This window comes from Fusarium verticillioides, chromosome 3 (genome assembly GCF_000149555.1).
Source record: "Fusarium verticillioides 7600 chromosome 3, whole genome shotgun sequence".
Lineage (NCBI taxonomy): Eukaryota > Fungi > Ascomycota > Sordariomycetes > Hypocreales > Nectriaceae > Fusarium > Fusarium verticillioides.
In genome coordinates, this window is record NC_031677.1 from 3,145,615 (window position 1) to 3,165,683 (window position 20,069).

Consider the following 20,069-nt stretch of genomic DNA (forward strand, 5'->3'; position numbering starts at 1 on the left):
TAAACAGTAGACAGCAATGAAACCCAGAAAAAGAATTAATAATGCAGAAAAACGGTTTTTGGGGAGGACAAACATCCTTAACGTGTTCTCACCTAATTACTTTAGCCATAATGCCACGATCAACCTGCACAAAGCGTTATACTGAAGAGCTCGGTCATACTCTGTTATTCATATGATGGTCATTTTCATTAAATAATTCATCTGGTCTGTTTGTCATGGCCCCCCAGATCCGTCCAAGTCTATAGCTAAGGTTCGTTGGTATCACACGACCCAATTCCTTTCTTTATTGCCAATCCCCTATGTGAGTTGTCACCAGTTAATTTCCCCTCGTAATTGAAATACACGCCCTGGAACACGCATCGCATTATTGTGTCGCTTAATAAAGCTGGCCGTCTTGTTTATACAACGCACACGGGCACTCATTCAACGGAGATGCCCGCTGTGCTGAAGAAAAGTATCCCGGAAGTGGCGTCTGTTTACGAGTTGTTCTTGGCGTAGTTCTTCTTACCGACAGTAAAGGGTACGTAGCGGTACTTGATCATGTGCTGAATTTGCTTGCGCACTAGAAACAATTAATATAGGGAATTTCATCCCATGTCATAAAGAACTTACTGGTCAGGAAGAAGAGGATGAACCAGTACATGACCAGAACGGGCCAGAAAACTGGCACATTAAAGATCTCAAACCAACTGCAGAAGAAGCTGATGATGATAGCTCGGGTGGCCCAGTACCAGAACTTGAACTCAGGAAGTCGGCGAATGAAGGGCTTGAATTCCTCGTCCTGCTTAGTGGGAAGAGTGCCCACAGAGCCGTCCTCCATCTCATTGTCGGCCTCTTCGTTGGAGGGGTCGAACTTGGGCTGCAGGAAAGCCAGAAACAGGTTTAAAAGATAAATACCGAGCGCATAGGCAACTGCGCAGTTGTAAGTAAGATGATTCAGGAGTGTGATTTGCAGGTTCGAGCCTACCGATATACCAGCCTTGCGCAAGAAGGATTCGAAGAAAGAAGAGGAGGAGACAGACGACAGTACCGACCCATCGGTAGAGGACGAAAGGGGTCGACTGGTCCAGCAAAGCTTGGTATTTCTAATCCGGTGTCAGAGGGTCGCAATGCATAAACAGTCTATTTCGAGGGACATACTCGCTGAAGCCTCGAGGTATGGACGCTGACAGCCTCGAAAGGGGTCTGCTCAGGCTCTGGCGCATTCATCTTGTGAAGAAGAGGATCGGTCGACCGTTGTCAATCGGGATATATAATGGGGAGGGGGCGCAAATTATTCGAATGGAATAATCAAGTGCAATTGTGTGGGACAATGAGTACAATGCCGTGACAAAGGCCGAAGTTGACGGGAAGAGAAAAAAAGAAGTGATGGCGAATTTGCGATTGGGGGGCCAGGACTTCCAACTTTGGACTTCTGGCGATGCAGCCACGTAAGGTTTGTTAAGCTTTTGGTACCTAGGCAAGGCTAATCAATTCCCCGGTCCTTTACCGAACAAAGGAGGACTTGACGAACCGTTGACAGGCAGTTTTGTTTGGTGGCCTCCCTGAAACTGGTAGTTAGCCTATGATCTTATTGGTGATTCAGCCGGATAGCTGCTGAGCGATCTGAGAAGAGCCCCTTGACCCCACATGCTAATGTGGCGCAGTCTCTAATCATCGGGCTATCGTCGCGTCGCGTCGAGTTGCCTACCCCTCCCTGTAAGAAAGCTCATACTGTATGTACTCAGCGTACGGATACAGAGTACGGAGGAGAGGTTCAACTCCATATTACTTATCTACTACCTAGGTACTCTGCACAGAGGCACAGTTTAATTCATCAGCGCTACCTGGATGACAGATCTATCTAAAAGCTGCGATTTATGCTTTATTCTAGGTACTGTACTCCGTATCTAGATACTTACCGAAGGCAATATCATTCCGTTTGCTCCTCTACCTACCATTAGCGAACAGAAACTTGCAGGGCGTGGCTTGGCCACTACCTCCGTTGCATCATCAATAGACTATTTGTGGAAGAGACTATCAACGAGTCGAGTTGGAGGAGTTCCCATCTTAACCACGAGTTGTCAAGGTGCTTAGATCGACCTCTCACGTGACGCTCAAGCATAAATCTGGCTGTCGGCTTTGCCATGGGTATGGGCGGCCCATGTTATCCTCGGCTCTGTTGCGTCACTGGGGAAGCTTAAGCTCCCGGTTATCAGTGCAGACCCAATACTTATTATAGCTCCTCACTGATCAGATTCTTAACTGATACAATAGTAACCGTACCAACTCCTTCAGTTGTGGAACCAACAGATAACGGGTTTACATTACAACATTGATCATTCACTCTCTTTCTCATTATATCCATTCTCTAGTATCACAATGAACGCTTTCCGCTGCATGAGACCAGTGGCAGGTCGGGTGGCCTTCCAAAGGCCTACTCTTCCTCGCGTTGCTCGAGCTTACAGCTCGGGGACTTATGAGTATATCCAGGTTTCTCAACCCAAGCCCGGTGTTGGACAAGGTATGAATGATACTGAAACAATGCAATTTCTCGGGTTGGTATATCAAACAGTATCTGACGATGATTACCTAGTTACCTTGAACCGTCCCAAGGCCCTCAACGCCCTGTGCACGCCCCTTATCAAAGAGCTCAACCAGGCTCTTCTTGAATTTAATGTGGCGGACGATACGTCAGTCATCATTTTAACCGGCTCCCAAAAGGCGTTTGCAGCTGGTGCTGATATCAAGGAGATGGCCCCTCTTACCTTCGCCGAAGCTTACACCAAGTCCTTCATCGAGTCCTGGTCAGACCTCACCACTCAGGTGAAAAAGCCAATAATCGCTGCAGTCTCAGGGCATGCCCTTGGTGGAGGCTGCGAGCTCGCCATGATGTGTGATCTCATCTATTGTACAGAGAATGCGAACTTCGGCCAACCAGAGATCAAGCTCGGGACTGTTCCCGGAGCTGGTGGTAGTCAGCGCCTTACTCGTGCCATCGGCAAGTCAAAGGCAATGGAACTCATTCTGACCGGAAAGTCGCTTTCTGGTGTCGATGCCGAGAAATGGGGACTAGCTGCCAGGGTCTTTCCCACGCATGAGGCTCTGATGGAAGAGACGCTCAAGACAGCCGAGACAATTGCTGGCTACTCCAAGGTGGCTGTTCAAGCCGCCAAGGAGGTTGTTAACAAGAGCCAGGATTTGGCTCTGCGTGACGGTGTCGAGTATGAGAGGCGGGTCTTCCACAGCTTGTTTGGTAGTCAAGATCAGAAGATTGGCATGAAGGCATTCGCAGAAAAGAAGAAGGCTGAGTGGAGCCACTCATAAGCGCTATATGTAATTTAACAATGTGCCTTTGCGGCGATTATATGAAAATAGGAATGCAAAAGGCTCCTGTAGATATGAAAACCGCCACGACGTCCATTTGTTTACTAACAAGTGAGATTGAGATAGTTGTTCACAGGTACAGATACCAGTTGCCTAGGGAGCTGGCCGTAATTTGCGGTACGGAACATACTTGAGCCGACTATATCCAAAAGAAAGAATAAAGTAGAAAAATGTTCGCGAGTTCACATGGGGTTGCAATGCATCAAAGGTTCGGGACGGCTTTGTGCGATGATAATGCAACAATCCAATGGATCCGTGGATGTCTTAAAACACCCCCGCAAGCACCTATACATATATGCTCGCCCTCATTTGCAGATTTTTCTTCCCTTTTTAGGGTATGATGTGGCCCAACAGCCAACATATCTCTAGATACAGCCTGTACCAAAAACCGTGTGTTGTCGTGAACAGCTATTTCTGGTAATCCCTGGCAGAGAGTCTTAACGCCTTGACCGGCCCCGCCACCCACTCACACCTACAGAGTACTAATATGGAGGTTAGTACTAACAGGCTAGACAGGCAGACAGGGACAGGCACCTAATGGAGGTCACTAGGTACTAACTAAGGCATAGGAGTAAGGTAAGGTAGTTAGTAACATGGTACAGGTAGCTGGCGTATTGGATGGATGGTAGCTTTCCTAGCCAACAAACCAACATCAGTGATCCCTTTACCTTCGATCAACATATTTTCTTCGGCACAACCTTTTTTCTTCACACGCATGCTATTTTCATCCCAATCATGGGCCGGGACTAACCAAATATCATGAATGGAGCCCACGAACGCTGGCTTGGACTTGGAAAAGGAGCTGACGTGCTCTGTAAATCTCCCCGCCTTTTTGTCTCCAAAGTCTGACCTTGTGTGTAGATCTGCACGGAGCTCCTATACCAACCTTTGACTCTTCTTGATTGCCTTCACACCTTTTGCGGTGCCTGTCTGAAGGAATGGTTTACTTTTCAGGCTGCGACGGCCGAGCGGGGGCCAAACCCGCCTGCTCCCGGTACAAACATTTTTACATGCCCATCATGTCGGGCTCCTGTACGAACGACCCAACATAATGCGACCGTCGTCACTCTCTTGGATATGTTTATAGCAGCAAGCCCTGGCAAGGATCGTTCAGCAGCAGAGAAGGAAGAGATGGCAAAGAAGTATAAACCCGGCGACCAAGTCCTTCCAACGATAAATACACATCGAACAGCGGATGAGCGGCGCATCGACGCTGAAGACAGAAGGTTGATGGAGGAGGTTCGAGAACTGAGTTTACAAGAGGCGGGAGTATCTTCGGGGCCACCAAGGACACGGCGGAGGCGTGAGAGCCGATCCGCGGACAACAGAAGGACAAGCAGAGACAGGGAGAGGGACCGGGGTAGAGATAGAAGCGTCGATAGCCGCCATCAACCACGAGGAAGCCGTCGCCCACGAGTTGACGAGGGAGGTCGGCATAGCTCTGATCAACTCCATGTCGAAGGCGAGCGACGACGTCGACGAAGCGAGTCGAGGCAGCGCCAGATTGAGCACCAGTCATCGATTCGGTCACTAATCAGCTCGGGAGATATGAGTGAGAGGGATATCGAACGAGAAATAGAGTCCTTTGCCAGACAGATCCAGGAAGAAGGTCTCCTCGATGGGCTCGATTTGGACAACATCGATTTGAGTCGCGACGACGAGCTCAGCAGGAGGATCACAGAAGCATATAGGCGCCGTCAGAGGGATCGAACACGCCAAGAAACGAGGAGGAACAACGGAAATAACTATCCTCCATTGACACGATATGCCGAGAATACAGCAGCTGGGGATCCTCGCATGTTGGCCCCAGAAGGAGGTCGACCAAGAGAAAGATCTCGACCACATTCTCGGTCTGCTAGCGCTACAAGTGCTGCCAGTGCTGCGAGTCAGACAGAGGAACGGAGTCGTCCCCCAACCTCTACAACCTCAGCAAACTTAGAAGTCCAGGAGCCAGTCCGAAGGCCTAGAAGACGGACTGCTAGCGGAGGTCGAAGCTCTACCACTCCAGTATTTCCGACCACTGCTGAGCCCAGGCCTGCTGCTCGGTCCTCTACGGACCTGGGATCGAGGCCACAGGCTTCCGATATAACACAGTCCCGACCTAGCTTCAGCGAGGGACGCAGCACCAGCACACCCATCCACACCGTGCCGTTTCCCAACCCAACAGAAGCGGCTTCATTCAGCAACAATACCGGGAATATGTCGTTTGCCAGTCGTCAAGGAACCTCTCAAAGTGCATCGGTCCCTCCTCTATTCTCCCATCATGATGCAACAGCCGGTCGGGCAAACAGACCTCGTCCGGTTGATCTGGCCATTGTTCATCAGACTGTAACCAGCCCGATCAGTAGTCCCACTGTCTCTGGACACCAGAGGACCAGGTCTCAGCTCTACCCGGAACCTTCAGTCAGCTGCTCACGATGCAACAAACAGCACATTGAATATGAGCTCCATTACAATTGCTCCATTTGCGCCAATGGACAGTGGAATGTATGCCTCAACTGTTATCGGGCTGGCAAAGGCTGTCATCACTGGTTCGGGTTCGGCCATGGTGCTTTTTCAAAATGGGAAAAGATTCGTCAGCAGAAAGGGGATGCTTCACTACCACAGCCACATACACTGACCGCTCTCCGTTACCGTCCTCCCCGCTCATCTCCTGGCGGGGCAGACGGACGAAAAACACTAACAACGGACGATCCTCGACATCGTTTGGAAAGCGGCACTTTCTGTGCCAAATGCTCTGCTTGGACAAACGAGTGCTATTGGCGGTGCGATGTATGTAATGAAGGCGACTGGGGTTTCTGCAATGACTGTGTAAATCAGGGAAGATCATGCACGCATCCCTTACTTCCAATGGCTCACGAAGCCACCCAGTCTAATCAGCACAGGGCTGGAAGTCCTCCCAGATCGCCCGGTCGACCCACCGCAGCAACAATATTTAAAGGCCCTAATGCATCCAGCATCAAACCATTCGAATACTTGTCATTCACCACAAGATGCGACTTGTGTCAGGAGCCCATTCAGCCGAATCAAGCACGATACCACTGCTATCAGTGCACAAGCTCTTTGGTATCAGATGCTGCACCAGGTGATTACGATATATGTTCTTCATGTTATGGAAACTTGATTATACAAAGGCAAATTAGCCCTGAAAATGGCCATTCGGGTTGGAGGAGATGCCTTAACGGGCATAGAATGGTAGTCATCGCATTTACGGATGGGAAGAGTGGGCGATGGAGATATATAGCCCAGGATTTGGTAGGAGGCCAAGGACTAAAGCCAGAGGTGGCTGAAAAGTCAGAACACCGCGAGAAAGGACTTCAAAAATGGGTTTGGCACGAAAATGGTCAAGATCTAGCCCGGCTTGTCACCAAAGACGTGTCAGAAACGGCGCCGAGTGAGAGCGGTTTCGCAAAGAGCTTACCACCTGATGGCGGAGTCGGGCTGAAGGCAACTGCGAGGTTTGGATGGTACCCCAGACCGGGAGCTGACGACGAGCTTCTCTTCCCAAAAGGAGCGGAGATCAAAGAGATCGAGGATGTGAATGGAGAATGGTTTTTTGGAGCATATATGGGTACTCGGGGCTTGTTCCCAGCGCCATATGTGCGGTTAGAACAGGATGCCTAAAAATGCAAGAGCTGACGACGCCGTGACAGATACGCAAGAATTCAATACGCATTTATTTATATAATGGCTGCGTTAGTGATTTGTTGGTATTCAGGCTTCAAGCCGTATGGAAGTCGGTGCGGGAGTTGGTCATCCGACACCGACAGGCCGGTATTGCGCCATTGCCGATTGCGGCCCCACCATCCAAAATACACTGCCCTTTCATCTCTTATAAGCTCAACTTATTCCTTTTGTAGCAAAACCCCGACCTGGTGACTGTCAATTGATCTGTTCAAGATTGCGCCGCGTGCCCACGTCACACTAAACCATGCTCCGTCCCAGCGTTAGGCGGCTTGCAGCTGCCGCGGCCAAAGCTGCGGCAGCTCCCAGCTCTCATACCCTCAGTGTGTCTCGAGCTCAAGGTGTCTCCAGAGGTTTGACAGGAGGTGCGCCTATCATCAATATGATCCCGGTCCTTGAAAGGGAATCTGACCTACAATAGCTATTGGAAATACCCCTCTCATCCGTCTGAATCACCTCTCTGAGGAGACCGGCTGTGAGATCCTCGGCAAGGCAGAGTTCATGAACCCTGGCGGCTCCGTCAAGGACCGCGCAGCGCTGTACGTTGTTAAGGACGCCGAGGAGCGCGGTCTCCTCAAACCTGGAGGCACTGTTGTCGAAGGGACTGCAGGAAACACCGGAATCGGTCTCGCTCACGTCTGCCGTTCGCGCGGCTATAAGCTCGTTATATACATGCCAAACACCCAGTCTCAGGGCAAGATCGATCTTTTGCGACTCCTCGGCGCTGAGGTCTACCCGGTCCCTGCTGTCGCGTTCGATAATCCCGAGAACTACAACCACCAGGCCCGTCGACACGCTGAGCGACTTGACAATGCTGTTTGGACGAACCAATTCGACAACACAGCCAATCGCCGTGCACATATCGAGACGACCGGCCCTGAGATCTGGGCGCAGACAGATGGTAAGGTTGACGCTTTCACGTGCGCTACTGGCACAGCTGGTACTCTAGCCGGCATTACAAGGTATCTGAAGGACGTCTCTGATGGCCGGGTCAAGAGCTTCCTTGCCGACCCTCCTGGCAGTGTGCTTCATTCTTATGTGTCCTCTGGCGGCAAGCTTACCGAGCGCACGGGCTCCAGCATCACCGAGGGCATTGGACAAGGTCGTATTACCGACAATCTCCAGCCTGATATTGGCCTGGTGGACGGTTCGCTGCACATTTCAGACGAGAAGAGCATCGAAATGGTCTACCGATGCTTGGATGAGGAGGGGTTGTACCTCGGTGCCAGCTCCTCTCTCAACGTTGTAGCTGCCAAGGAGGTCGCTGAGAAGCTGGGCAAAGGTCATACTGTTGTCACTGTCCTCTGCGATGGGGCTTACAGATACGCTGATCGACTGTTCTCGCGAAAATGGTTGACAGACAAGAAGCTGCTGGGCGCTATTCCCAGCCACCTGGAGAAGTACATCGTTTTGCCTTAGAAAGAGGCATGCCATATAAAAAGAATCTCGTTGTTACAATATATTACATGATAATTCCCCCACTATTCGTGACAGATTGTCCACATGTAGACTCCAGGTCTTCTCAAAGTGCATGAATATTTGTGTCTAGTTATCCTCTACATCGTTCCTAAAGCGGGGCGCAGCAGGCAAATGCTGTTTCCAGCTGGGCTGTCGGCCTGTGACTCTTTCATACGCGATGTCCCAGCCAAAGGAGTTATTATCCGGACTCATCATCACAAAATCTTCGATGTGTTTTTCCATTAGATCGTGGACAGGCTGCAGGTCTTTGGCATCTTGACCGATGATGTCCTGTGCTAGTTCTATCGCCCTTATGTTCTGGGCAATAGCCCAAATGTAGTTGAAAGGAGAAATGTGTTGCCTTTCGCGGACGTAGTTGTCGCTGTTGGGCTTGACTCGGCTATTGATAGAATTCAGATAGGGCGAGCTTGTTAAGTCATCGGATTCTCGTTCAGCCCATGCGCTGGTGATAAACTCAACATTGTCTCGAAGCTCTCGGATCAGGCCATCCACAGGAGCTTCGGCTGCCTGCTGCTCCTTGACTGCAGATGCTGGGAGAAGAGAATCATACCCCGAATAATGGGGTTCATATGAGGCTGACGGCGAGGGGGTGTGTTCTTAGCAAGATGCTCAGGGCGCTGAATGATATCCCAGACCATTTTATTCCACTTCAAAGCCTGTTGAGTCTCGCTCTCCTCTCCTTTCGGGGATATGATCTTACGGTTAATGGATCCCAACAGCAGGATGACAGTACTGTCGCGCTGTAAACTGAGTCCTGTCTTTTCAACTTGCTGAGCGCATTCAATGACCACATACGGCTGCCTATCATGGCCTGCACGTCGAGTCACAGCGTCGGCATGCCAGCGTTTGAGTCTAATTCCAGCTTTCTTATAGCCGGCAAGCAGGGTGCTTATGTTATCCCATTCCTCCTTGGTTTTCATGAGCTTTGTTGCCTCTGCAAAAGCCTTCATCGAGTTTGGGACATCGTGGAATCGATCAATAGTCTTGAAAGTGTGCTCGAGCCCATCGACTTCGATGGTGACGGGGTTTCGCAGGATGTAGTCGCTCTTCTTGGGATTGAAAACGAGCTTCCTCGCTTTCTCTGGTAGGTGGGCAGGGAGAATGATCTTCTCTTGAATTTCTGTGAGAATTTCGTTCAACTGAGGATTTTTAGTCTCGGCGAACACAGCACTAAAACCTTGTCGATTGTCAACTTCCTGTATTCTGAATGTTGCACTCTTTTTTTTCTTTTTCACTTACTGCGTGCAGAAGATACACTGAAGCATTTGTACTGGATACCACGCAGTGCCAGGGATGTCCACGGGTTGGCCACAGGCCTGAAGCCCAAAGTCAAGGATCTGTTCAGCATTGCGCTGACTGTCCCACAGTGCTGTGATAACTTTTGAGGTTTCAAAGCTTGGCCAATGCCTACTAAATCGTAAGGTAGTAGGTGGGTTCATAGAAAGGTACCTACCTATTCTGCGTCCCATGGAAAAAGGCACCGGATGAACTGTAATCCGAGCCAATCAGCAATGAGAATTGGAAGTAATGCGAGTAGCTCCAGAAATTCTAGCGCCTGTCTCAACCTCAACTACTTGTATAATCGCAATAGTTCAATTTACGATGAACGTCACCGTCGTGGGACGGCCAGTTGGCTGTCTCAAATCTGCTCTTAGACGGGCAAGACTCCTGAGGACTTTCGAAAGGAGGGTTTCTTCAGCAGCCGTTGAGCCTGTGCCCAAGTCGATACCGAACGCCTTCAGCGCTGAACAACGTATGTATCTTTACGATCCGCAATATTGCAAAAACAACATCGCTGACATTAAGACCAGGGGCGGATCTCGCCAAGGTTAGCAAATTTCATATCTACCCTCGAGTTCCGAGTATCCGAACCACCCACCCCGATCCTATGCCTGCCCTTCTGCAAAAGCAACTCGCGAAACTCGATCCGACTGGCGCACGCACACGATTGTTCTCAAGAGAGCACGCCGACAGCGCTAAGGTTGGCGACGTTCTGATGGTGACGACAAAGGGTGGGGAGCCCTTTGCCGGCGCTTTTTTACAAATTCGACGCCGAGGCCAGGATACAGCGATCCAACTGCGTGGACAGATGATGAAGGTTGGTGTGGAGATGTGGTTCAAGATCTACAGCCCGACTGTGACGGGTATTGATATTATCTGGCGACGGCCCAAGAGGGCACGACGAGCACGCCTCACGTACATGCGGAAGCCCAAGCACGACATGGGTAGTGTGGATCAAATGGTGTTTGCATGGAAGAAGGAGAGATATACTCTACGGTCACGAGCAACTCAGTCTGGGAAACCTTCTGGAAGACAGCATGCCAAGATTCTTGGACAGAAGAAGAAATAGGCGGAAGGATGTACGGAATGTGGCTGTATGATATATTGTGTATAAGAACTTATTGAGACATAAAATCATTTGCTCGAATCTACTTTCATCATGCCAGTAAACAAATGATGAAATGATGGTCCTCACTAATGTTGACGGGTTTACAATAAAGCATAGGAACCTGTAGCTACCACTCTAGCGTCAGATCTTGATTAGACTGTTGTTTCGATAGCCAGGTCGCCAAACACATGGCTCTTTGTACAGATTCCAAGCCATGACGAATCCCAAAGGCTGTTCATATTATCGTTCGTTAACAGTAGCCTGTTCTTGACGATCTATCTGTTGTACAGGGTCAGGGTATAACTATGTTTCATCGCAAACAAAATCGCAGCCAGTTATTGATAGAAGCTGGGAGGTTTTCGTCCAGTGATATGTCAGACTTCTCTTGATATCTTATTATTTGAGCCTTACAATATATGTTCATGCAAGCTTATTTAAGTGTGGAAGATCGAAACAGGTCTGGTCTGATGTTAATTACTTATGTGAACCATGCATGTTACACGCTTTATTTGTCTGAATCCCTACAGGTGCTATAAGGCGTTCGAATACGATGAGCCTTGTAGAAGACGTATAATGGTATCGTCAAAATGATATAAGATTATTCAATTTGCTCTGACTCTTCGATTCATGTAAAGCGCTAGATAATGTTGCCAGTTCCTGGTTCAAACTCAGTTGCAGCAGCAACTATCGAATTACTCAACTACCAATGTAATGTATGTACTAAGCTGGTTGCATGAAATTACCCAGGGTTTCACAGAAGGTTTCACAAGACGTTAATTGATAACCGTTTGCCTGGCCATTCACTCTGTATACGCATTTGAAGCTTATTAGTTTGACCTCCCCCAATGATAGGCAATTGAGACAGCCCAGCGCCACGCATCGGGATTTACAGCCGGTTGATCGGCTCCAGCGTTTCGTTCCTCGCGCAGGGTCCGGGGCATCCACCCTCATTAAACGGAACACACTATACTTAGTTACTGGCCTAAGCGTGCTAGAATGATGACCACAGACCCCCTCCCACACGTAGGTACCTATAGTCAAAATAAGCGGGCACTCTAAATCCAACTGCTTACAGTACTTACTTATGTACCTATGTAACTACTAGGTAGTTTCAAATGAGCCAACAAACAAAAAGGAGAAGGCCAGAAAGATACAGTATATCAAATTAGTCCCAAGTCTATTTGTATCACGCTGTGCAGTGTCTCGAGGATATATTCAGGGGAAATCCACGGTACGCTCTTATGCGAGGAGGTGTAGGATGCGCTTGGGATCAACTGATAGAACCCAACGCCCATGTATAAATATGATGACCGCCTCACCATTTGGCAGTGTAACTTATTTATAGCTAATTACCTATCTAGGGGGAGGAAAGAAAACTCAGGACCTTGACCCTAAGCGATAAAAAATATTAGGTAAATTTAGCCTAAGTTTAGGGTGTTCTTTGCCAAGTTTATTTTGACACCTTACATCAAGGTTCGGTGTTTTCTTGCTCCCTGAGGCTATCTTTTTAGTTACCGTGTGGTCATAAAATTTCAGGTCGAAATTTCTTGCAGGGAACGGATATTCAACATCAATTCAAATCGATAAAACCCCGGTCCATCAACAGTTGGATCCACTAACTACCAAACGTTAGCCTCTCCTAGCAAACGCTGAAAAACAGCTAAAAATGGACGTTACGAAGGTTTCCGCCCAAGCCTTCAGGGGATGCTTCCACTGCAACCCGGCAACGTGGAGGGCAACGAGAAGTTCTCCAATTTTTGTTTACACGCGGACGCCCAATCCCGCGACGACTGCTACTGCAACCAGCAACAGCGCTACCAAGAGAACAAAGAAGACTACTACGCCTACCACACAGATCTCAGCATCAACAACAACAGCAATTGTAATCAGCATCATCAACATTTCCACAATTCTCCGTCTGCTTCAATATCGGCGTCATCTCGCTTATCGTACGTCTCCACCGTCTCGGCCTCGGCTTCATCTTCATCCTCAAGGATCTACAACGCTTCATTCGAGTCACTTCCTATTACCCCAATTTCCGTATTCGAGGCCTCCCCACACTCTCCTCGCTCTTTGTCTAACAGACTCTCCTCGCCTGTAACTGGACTCATCGCCCGTCATCGAACATTCACACATAATTCTTGTTCGCTCTCATACTCTCCACCATCTTCACCGACCCCGCGCACGAGGCGGGACAAGTTACAGCTGCATGCGGCTCGAGTGCAGCGGTCAGGCAGCAAAACTACAGATACAGCATTTCTTCTAGGCCTTCAGAAAAGGAAAAAAGTCAACCAATTCGCGAAGGTTCCCTCCCAGCGCATCTAATCCTGCAGACGCTCTTGCTGCCGTTGAGCCTCCACATGACCAAAAGTTGACGAGAATGGCTTTTGCAGAGCAGCAAAGATGGGTTACGGTCCAACAGAAGACATTCACAAAATGGTATCTATGTCTTGAATTCCTGGCCTGCAGTATGCTCACATTTTTTTCCCAGGCTCAACACGAAGATCGAGGCTCGAAACCTTGAGGTTAAAGACCTCGTAAAAGATCTTAGCGATGGTGTAAGTGTACTTTCTGTAGAATTTGCCCTGACTGTCACTGACCTCTATGCATAGGTCATGCTGATTCATCTCCTCGAATGTCTTTCACACGAATCGCTCGGCCGTTATGCCTCAAAACCCAAGCTTCGAGTACAAAAATTTGAGAATGCGAACCTGGCACTCGACTTCGTTAAATCCAGGGGTATTCAGATGACCAATATCGGCGCTGAGGATGTGGTTGATGGCAACCAAAAGATTGTTCTTGGTCTCATCTGGACCTTAATTCTTCGATTTACCATCAGTGATATTAACGAGGAGGGCATGTCAGCAAAGGAGGGCCTCCTGCTGTGGTGTCAACGGAAGACGGCGTGTTATGACGAGGTAGAGGTGCGAGACTTTAGCGCCAGCTGGAACGATGGTTTGGCGTTCTGTGCTCTATTGGATATCCACCGACCCGACCTCATCGACTATGACGCCCTGGACAAGAAGGATCATCGAGGCAACATGCAACTAGCATTCGATATCGCACATAAGGAGATTGGTATTCCTAAGCTGCTTGATGTGGAAGATGTGTGCGATGTGGCCAAGCCCGATGAACGATCTCTGATGACCTATATTGCCTATTGGTTTCATGCATTCTCGCAAATGGAAAAGGTCGAGAATGCTGGACGTCGTGTTGAAAAATTTGTCAACAACATGCAAGGGGCTTGGGAGATGCAAAGTGCCTACGAAAGACGGATGCGGGCGCTCCTACAAGCCATTCAAGAGCAGATCGAGGTGTGGAAGCAAGCTACTTTCGAAGGAACATACGCCGATGCCAAAGCTCAATCAAACGAGTTCTTTGAGTATAAAAAGGGTAAAAAAAGACAATGGGTCGCCGAGAAGAGCGACCTCGCAACGTTGCTCGGAAACATCAAGACCAAATTGGGGACTTATCGCCTCCGGCCATACGATCCACCCGCGGAGTTGAGCCTGGATGCTCTCGAGAGACGGTGGGCAGAGTTAGCATCAAACGAGATGACACGTGCCCAGCTAATAAACGAGACGATCCGAGAGTAAGTTGACTCTTTCAATAGATGCCCCCTCCTTCTTTTCTTCCATTAACATTGTTATAGTATCAAAAACGCACTCCGCAAATCCTTTGCTGACAAGGCAAATGATTTCGCAATGGCTCTCAATACCATGCAGTTGGCCATCTCTGGCCTTGACGGTGATGTGGAAGACCAATTGCACCATGTAAGGAAGCTGAGTGAGAGCCTTTCTCCCTTAGACCAATACTTGGACAAAATTTCAGAGCTGGATCAGAAGTGTCAAGAGGCCAATATTGAGGAAAACGACTTTACTACCTACACATACGACGAACTCTCATACGAGCTTGGTCTTGTTAAAACTTCAGTGCAGAAGAAGCTTGCGTTTTTGGAGAACCAGATGGTAGCACGAAGTATGACAAACCTGACCCCTATCCAGCTGGAAGAGTTTGAGAGTGTTTTTCGTCACTTCGATCGTGACGATACAAACTGTTTGCAGGAACTCGAATTCAGTGCGGCGCTTGCGTCACTGGGGCTTGTTTTCTCCGAGGATGAAATGCACGAATACTTTCTCGAAACATCTGGTGGGCGCGACTACGTAACGTTTGAACAGTTTATCCGGTTCATGGTGGATGTGACAGAAGATCAGAACACGGCAGAACAAGTCTTCCAGTCGTTCCGCGAGGTGGCTGACGGCAAACCATACGTGACAGAGATGGACTTACGACACAGCTTGGTGCCCGACGAAGTGATTGACCAACTTATCGAGATCATGCCGCCTCACAGTGGACCAGACATGTCGGAGGATAGAGGAATGCCACAGTACGACTACATTTCCTTCATGGAGAAGCTGATCAACGATCAAAACAGCCAGCAAGGGAACTCAGAAGCGACACAACAGAATAGGAGCGACGCTGAGCCACAAAGCCCTCACACAAATGGGGTCTAGGAGAAACAGGGTGAAGACCCATGGCTGGAGATGCACGCATCAGTTCAAATGGAACTGAGTATGAGACTTGGCATCACGAGTCCGAAAAGGAGGGAGGGGTAAAATATAGAGAGGAACGCTGGTGAGATACAGTATACTTTTCTGTCCCTTAACGATGCATCGCCTAGTGGTGTTTCACCTTGTGCTGGCGAAGATGGAGGGTGCATTTCGGCTTACGGTAAAAGAAATATCCCATTAAATTATACCAGAGAGGAGATGACTATTTGGTGGGAGCGAATGGACGGCGATCAGGATAACCATACGTTAGGCGTCCAACCCAGCTTTCTTGGGGGCATCCGTCGTAGGAATGTGCTCTTTTTTATATTCTCCTTTTAAGTTAATACCACCAAGAATCAAATACTCGGCATGTCGAAGCTTTCTGTTTTTTTTTTTTTTTTGTTGCTCCGCCATACACTCATGCGTGGACTTGAGAAACCACCTCTACGTGCCTATTTCTATAGGTAGTCAAGCTGTGAGAGATACAAGAGGGATGACTCTCTTCATATAGAGAAAGAGCCGGATCGTGCTACGAGGCCAAATTTATCGCAAAATCCTCGACTTCCTCTGTTCGGAAGTTGCGTTACAACCCTCACAGCACATTCATTATTGATCTCGAGTGTGTTTGCACAGACTATAGGCCACTGCTCCTTCAGGTAGCTTTTTTTTTTTTTTTTTGGTTACTGCCAGCCTTATTCAGGGCTATCAAGCTTTTAACTTTTCATACGATGGCTTAAACAGTGAGGCCCTTATAGTAGGCCAGAATCACAGAGCTCAAAATCAATTAAGGTTTATCTGCCTCAAGTGGCGCAATTGCTGCCTTGACTAAGCAGTATAAGTACCGCTTACCCTTCGGCAGCTGTGTTAACCTTCCGTCACCCCAGCCAAAAGACTTAAGATAATACCGGGCCTGGTGCACCTATCGCAAAGTACGTTCCCGGACCTGACTTTCCCTCTGTTAGTTACAGTTGCTGACATCAATCATAGCCACCGACACGATGCCTGCTATGCGAAATAGCCTGCAGCCGTACGATCAGGCCTACTGCACGACCTGCCACAACCTTGCTTCTGAATTGGTGACAGGCTGGTCATAGTCTAAGACCACGACAGCAAAACTGCCAAGATAGCTGGGCAGTATGTCTGCGTACAGAGTTGGATGAAGGCGGGGTAATGGCGGGGTTTGAAGGAATAAGGTTGACTCTGTTCGTGTAAGTTAGTCGGCGAAAGTCAAATTGACCTCCATCAATTGAATGCACGTGCCTAGGCACGTGACCAACCGCCCTTGCGTCTGAACTGCAGATAAAGTGAAATCAATGATGAAACATGTTCATCGAGGGTGGAGGGGAGGATTTTATTGGACGGAAGCTTATGATGTATGTACGGATATGCCCACAAGAGTGGGAGAAGTTTACGGCAAAAGAGTGGGTTAACCGACGTTGAGCTGGGTATTTTGATTCGGCATAAAGTCAATACCGCCGAATTACATTGATAGAGCGGAATAACTACCTTACGGTTCAACATACACACCTTTGAACCGTTTAGAAAGCAAAGTGATAGGCATCATAGGGCGGCGCCGGATGGCGGCAACTATATCGGCGTCTTCTGTAGATGGGCGAAGAGGTTGTCGGACTTTGTTCAATTAGATTAGTACCTAGGTAGTTAGGTACCTTATGCATAGCCGGTTCGGATAGGTGGGCTCCGCAGTTTCTTAGCCTTGTGCAATAGATAAAATGTTACTGGGGCGATATGGACTACGGCTTCAGATTCTCTTCCTCTCTTATAATTCTACCTCTAGATAGACAATTGGGATACCGGCTTCAAGATCTGCACGGTCTATTCGATCCAGAGTCGATTTTCCCAGCATGTCGTGTCGTTCACAGCTCCTCCGTGCCTTGAGAGGATCCGCCTCCAGCCCCGGTGGCCGGAGGACCGTTTCCTTGAGGACCAACATCCTCGAGAGAAGCCTTGCTCACTCAAAGACGCCCACGCGATGCATCGCGACTACAGCCCCGAGGCTCATATCCCAGACTCGGGCACAGCAAAGCAAGCTGACATCCGAGACGTACCCTCAGCTCGAGCGTGACGCCCGGTTCGCCCAGGTGACCCCCGAGCACGTTGCGAGGTTCCGTGAGATCTTGGGTGACAACCCCTCGGCCATTATTGACGGAATCACGGGCGGCGGAGCGGGCGTCGATGCGGCCGACTTTGAAACGTATAATGAGGACTGGATGCACAAGTACAAGGGCCAGTCGAAGTTGGTGCTACGTCCAGGCACCACTGACGAAGTTAGCGGCATCCTCAAATACTGCAATGAACAGCATTTGGCCGTGGTACCCCAGGGGGGAAACACGGGCCTTGTGGGAGGCTCCATTCCCGTTTTCGACGAGATCGTCATTAGCATGGCTCGCATGAACGAGATTCGTTCATTCGACGAAGTCAGTGGTTCACTTGTTATTGACGCCGGCTGTGTGCTCGAGACTGTCGACTCATACCTTGCCCAAAAGGGTTATATCTTTCCTCTCGACCTCGGCGCCAAGGGCTCGTGCCACGTCGGCGGAAACGTCGCCACAAATGCTGGCGGTCTGCGATTGCTCCGTTATGGGAGCTTACATGGCACCGTCCTCGGTGTTGAGGCTGTTCTGCCTAATGGTACCGTCATCAATGACCTGTGTACCCTGCGAAAGAACAACACCGGCTACGATGTGAAGCAGCTCTTCATTGGTGCAGAGGGAACTTTGGGGATTATCACAAAGATCGCTATTCAATGTCCTCAGCGATCTCCTGCTGTCAATGTTGCTGTGTTTGGCATAGAGTCGTATGATAAAGCTCAACTTGCCTTCCGTGAGGCTAAGAAGCAGCTATCAGAAATTCTATCTGCATTTGAGCTAATGGACGGCCGCAGCCAGAGAATCGTCTCAGAGGTTAAGGGTCAGGAGCATCCCCTCGAAGGAGAATACCCTTTCTACTGCCTGATTGAGACGAGCGGTTCCAACGGCGAGCATGACTACGCAAAACTAGAGACTTTCCTGGAGGATGTCATGACCCGAGAAGTCATTGCCGATGGTGTCGTCGCTCAGGACGAGACGCAGCTTCGCAACCTGTGGGGCTGGCGTGAGGGCATCACCGAGTGCCTTGGACATTGGGGCGGCACCTACAAGTACGATATCTCTATTCCCCTCGACGAGATGTATACCATTGTTGAAGATACCAAGGCTCGTCTGATCGATCTGGGTCTTCTGGGTGACACGTGTGACCACCCGGTTGTTGACGTACTTGGCTATGGCCATATGGGTGATTCCAATCTGCACCTCAACATTCCGGTGCGCCGTTACGATCCTGCAGTTGAGAAGGCCCTGGAGCCTTGGGTATACGAATGGATTCAGAAGCGTAGTGGAAGTATCAGTGCTGAGCATGGGTTGGGAATTGCGAAAAAGAAGTTTATCGGTTACAGCCGAGACGACACGACGATTGGTCTGATGAAGCAGATTAAGAATCTCTTTGATCCCGTGAGTTTGCTCCCCTCCCCTCGCCCCGTCCACCTTTCAAGCTTGGGTGAACCACCGTCCATCGAACGCTGCGTCGTGGAACTCTATTTTCACCTCAATCCTCTGTTACAACTCCCCGGCATTAGGGCTGACACCTGACCCAGAATGGCATCATGAACCCCTACAAGTATATTTGATACCCCGGTCTCTTGGGCTTGTACCCGAGTGACAGCATATGTGACCCCCCTTCCCTTCATTGGGGTATGCTGCAGCGTCATTCGTACTGCTCAGTAATTCCAGCTGTGGCTGGCCAAACCGACCTCGATAGCCCCGCTGACCTAAGCGAGTGTGAGTGAGCAAAAATTGGAAAAATGAGGCCGAAAGCGTTGTATAAGCAAAAGTGCTGTGCACATTGCAGCTATGGCTGTTTTGTGTACAGCCATTTGAAAAAAAAAAAAAAAAAACCAGCCATATCCCTCATAGACCAAAGTACGTCTGCATACATACGCAGACATGCTTAGATAAAGTCGTTAGCCGATTTGGATAGCGTTGGTGGTAGTCAATCAATCCACAGGGCGGAACTATCTCCGTCATCTTGCGAAACGTGCAGGTCACTGCTTATTTTCAGCCAGCACATTATCAGGTAAATTAAGGCCTAAGTATTCGCAAGGCGCAAGTCAATACGACTGGGGGTCAGAAACATGACTCGACCGGTTAATGTTGACACTTCGTAACGAGTTGGTTGTGTCTCATTGCATCTCAAAGGCCCCCCTGCCTGTGCCTGTACCTGTGCCCATGCCTACGTCCTCGTCATTTGAATCTGTCAAACAGGAGTAACGGAGCTGCCCTCCACTCCAAGTTGTTTGTCAAATAGCCAGCTTCAGCTCTTAAACTTGATAGCCAACGAGGAGCCAATGCCGCCCTTCCTCACACACCTCCCTGTCAGCCTTATGGGGCGGATGCTGCAGCTTCTCCACAGGAAGCCGATGCGCTAGGCCAAAAGTTCCCTCTAAGTGAAGACTTGCTCGTTCGCATATTCCTCTCAGTCCAAAGTCCCTGTCGTGGGTCCCTGACCGTTACGTCGCCAGCCCCAATCGATTCCAATTGGATTGTTTC

General features: G+C 49.3%; 8 protein-coding genes across 8 annotated transcripts; 6 read left to right on the forward strand and 2 right to left on the reverse strand.

Annotated features, from left to right (window-relative positions):
- Window positions 1-148: 148 nt before the first annotated feature.
- On the reverse strand, window positions 149-1,534 carry FVEG_05288 (hypothetical protein). The gene is made up of 4 exons (XM_018893446.1): window positions 1,141-1,534; window positions 968-1,085; window positions 613-912; window positions 149-562 (listed from the first exon to the last, which is right to left on the reverse strand). The coding sequence occupies exons 1-4, from the start codon at window positions 1,207-1,209 to the stop codon at window positions 477-479; spliced, it is 573 nt and encodes a 190-aa protein (XP_018750298.1). The 5' UTR covers window positions 1,210-1,534; the 3' UTR covers window positions 149-476.
- A 514-nt stretch (window positions 1,535-2,048) lies between these two features.
- Window positions 2,049-3,441, forward strand: FVEG_05289 (enoyl-CoA hydratase). The gene is made up of 2 exons (XM_018893447.1): window positions 2,049-2,503; window positions 2,576-3,441. Exons 1-2 carry the CDS (start codon window positions 2,362-2,364, stop codon window positions 3,304-3,306), a joined length of 873 nt encoding a protein of 290 aa, XP_018750299.1. The 5' UTR covers window positions 2,049-2,361; the 3' UTR covers window positions 3,307-3,441.
- Window positions 3,442-4,129: 688 nt separating this feature from the next.
- FVEG_05290 (hypothetical protein) lies at window positions 4,130-6,990 on the forward strand (the record flags this gene model as incomplete). The annotated part of the gene is made up of 2 exons (XM_018893448.1): window positions 4,130-4,180; window positions 4,228-6,990. 2 exons carry the CDS (start codon window positions 4,130-4,132, stop codon window positions 6,988-6,990), a joined length of 2,814 nt encoding a protein of 937 aa, XP_018750300.1.
- Window positions 6,991-7,297: 307 nt separating this feature from the next.
- On the forward strand, window positions 7,298-8,469 carry FVEG_05291 (cysteine synthase; the record flags this gene model as incomplete). The annotated part of the gene is made up of 2 exons (XM_018893449.1): window positions 7,298-7,415; window positions 7,472-8,469. The coding sequence occupies 2 exons, from the start codon at window positions 7,298-7,300 to the stop codon at window positions 8,467-8,469; spliced, it is 1,116 nt and encodes a 371-aa protein (XP_018750301.1).
- Window positions 8,470-8,595: 126 nt separating this feature from the next.
- Window positions 8,596-9,877, reverse strand: FVEG_05292 (hypothetical protein; the record flags this gene model as incomplete). The annotated part of the gene is made up of 3 exons (XM_018893450.1): window positions 8,596-9,059; window positions 9,110-9,706; window positions 9,769-9,877. 3 exons carry the CDS (start codon window positions 9,875-9,877, stop codon window positions 8,596-8,598), a joined length of 1,170 nt encoding a protein of 389 aa, XP_018750302.1.
- A 164-nt stretch (window positions 9,878-10,041) lies between these two features.
- Window positions 10,042-11,005, forward strand: FVEG_05293 (hypothetical protein). Its single transcript, XM_018893451.1, has 2 exons — window positions 10,042-10,282; window positions 10,341-11,005. Exons 1-2 carry the CDS (start codon window positions 10,057-10,059, stop codon window positions 10,877-10,879), a joined length of 765 nt encoding a protein of 254 aa, XP_018750303.1. The 5' UTR covers window positions 10,042-10,056; the 3' UTR covers window positions 10,880-11,005.
- Window positions 11,006-12,539: 1,534 nt separating this feature from the next.
- FVEG_05294 (hypothetical protein) lies at window positions 12,540-16,060 on the forward strand. The gene is made up of 4 exons (XM_018893452.1): window positions 12,540-13,357; window positions 13,410-13,476; window positions 13,531-14,510; window positions 14,571-16,060. Exons 1-4 carry the CDS (start codon window positions 13,299-13,301, stop codon window positions 15,430-15,432), a joined length of 1,968 nt encoding a protein of 655 aa, XP_018750304.1. The 5' UTR covers window positions 12,540-13,298; the 3' UTR covers window positions 15,433-16,060.
- Window positions 16,061-17,154: 1,094 nt separating this feature from the next.
- FVEG_05295 (D-lactate dehydrogenase (cytochrome)) lies at window positions 17,155-19,407 on the forward strand. The gene is made up of 2 exons (XM_018893453.1): window positions 17,155-18,974; window positions 19,118-19,407. The coding sequence occupies exons 1-2, from the start codon at window positions 17,331-17,333 to the stop codon at window positions 19,148-19,150; spliced, it is 1,677 nt and encodes a 558-aa protein (XP_018750305.1). The 5' UTR covers window positions 17,155-17,330; the 3' UTR covers window positions 19,151-19,407.
- The last annotated feature ends 662 nt before the right edge of the window (window positions 19,408-20,069 follow it).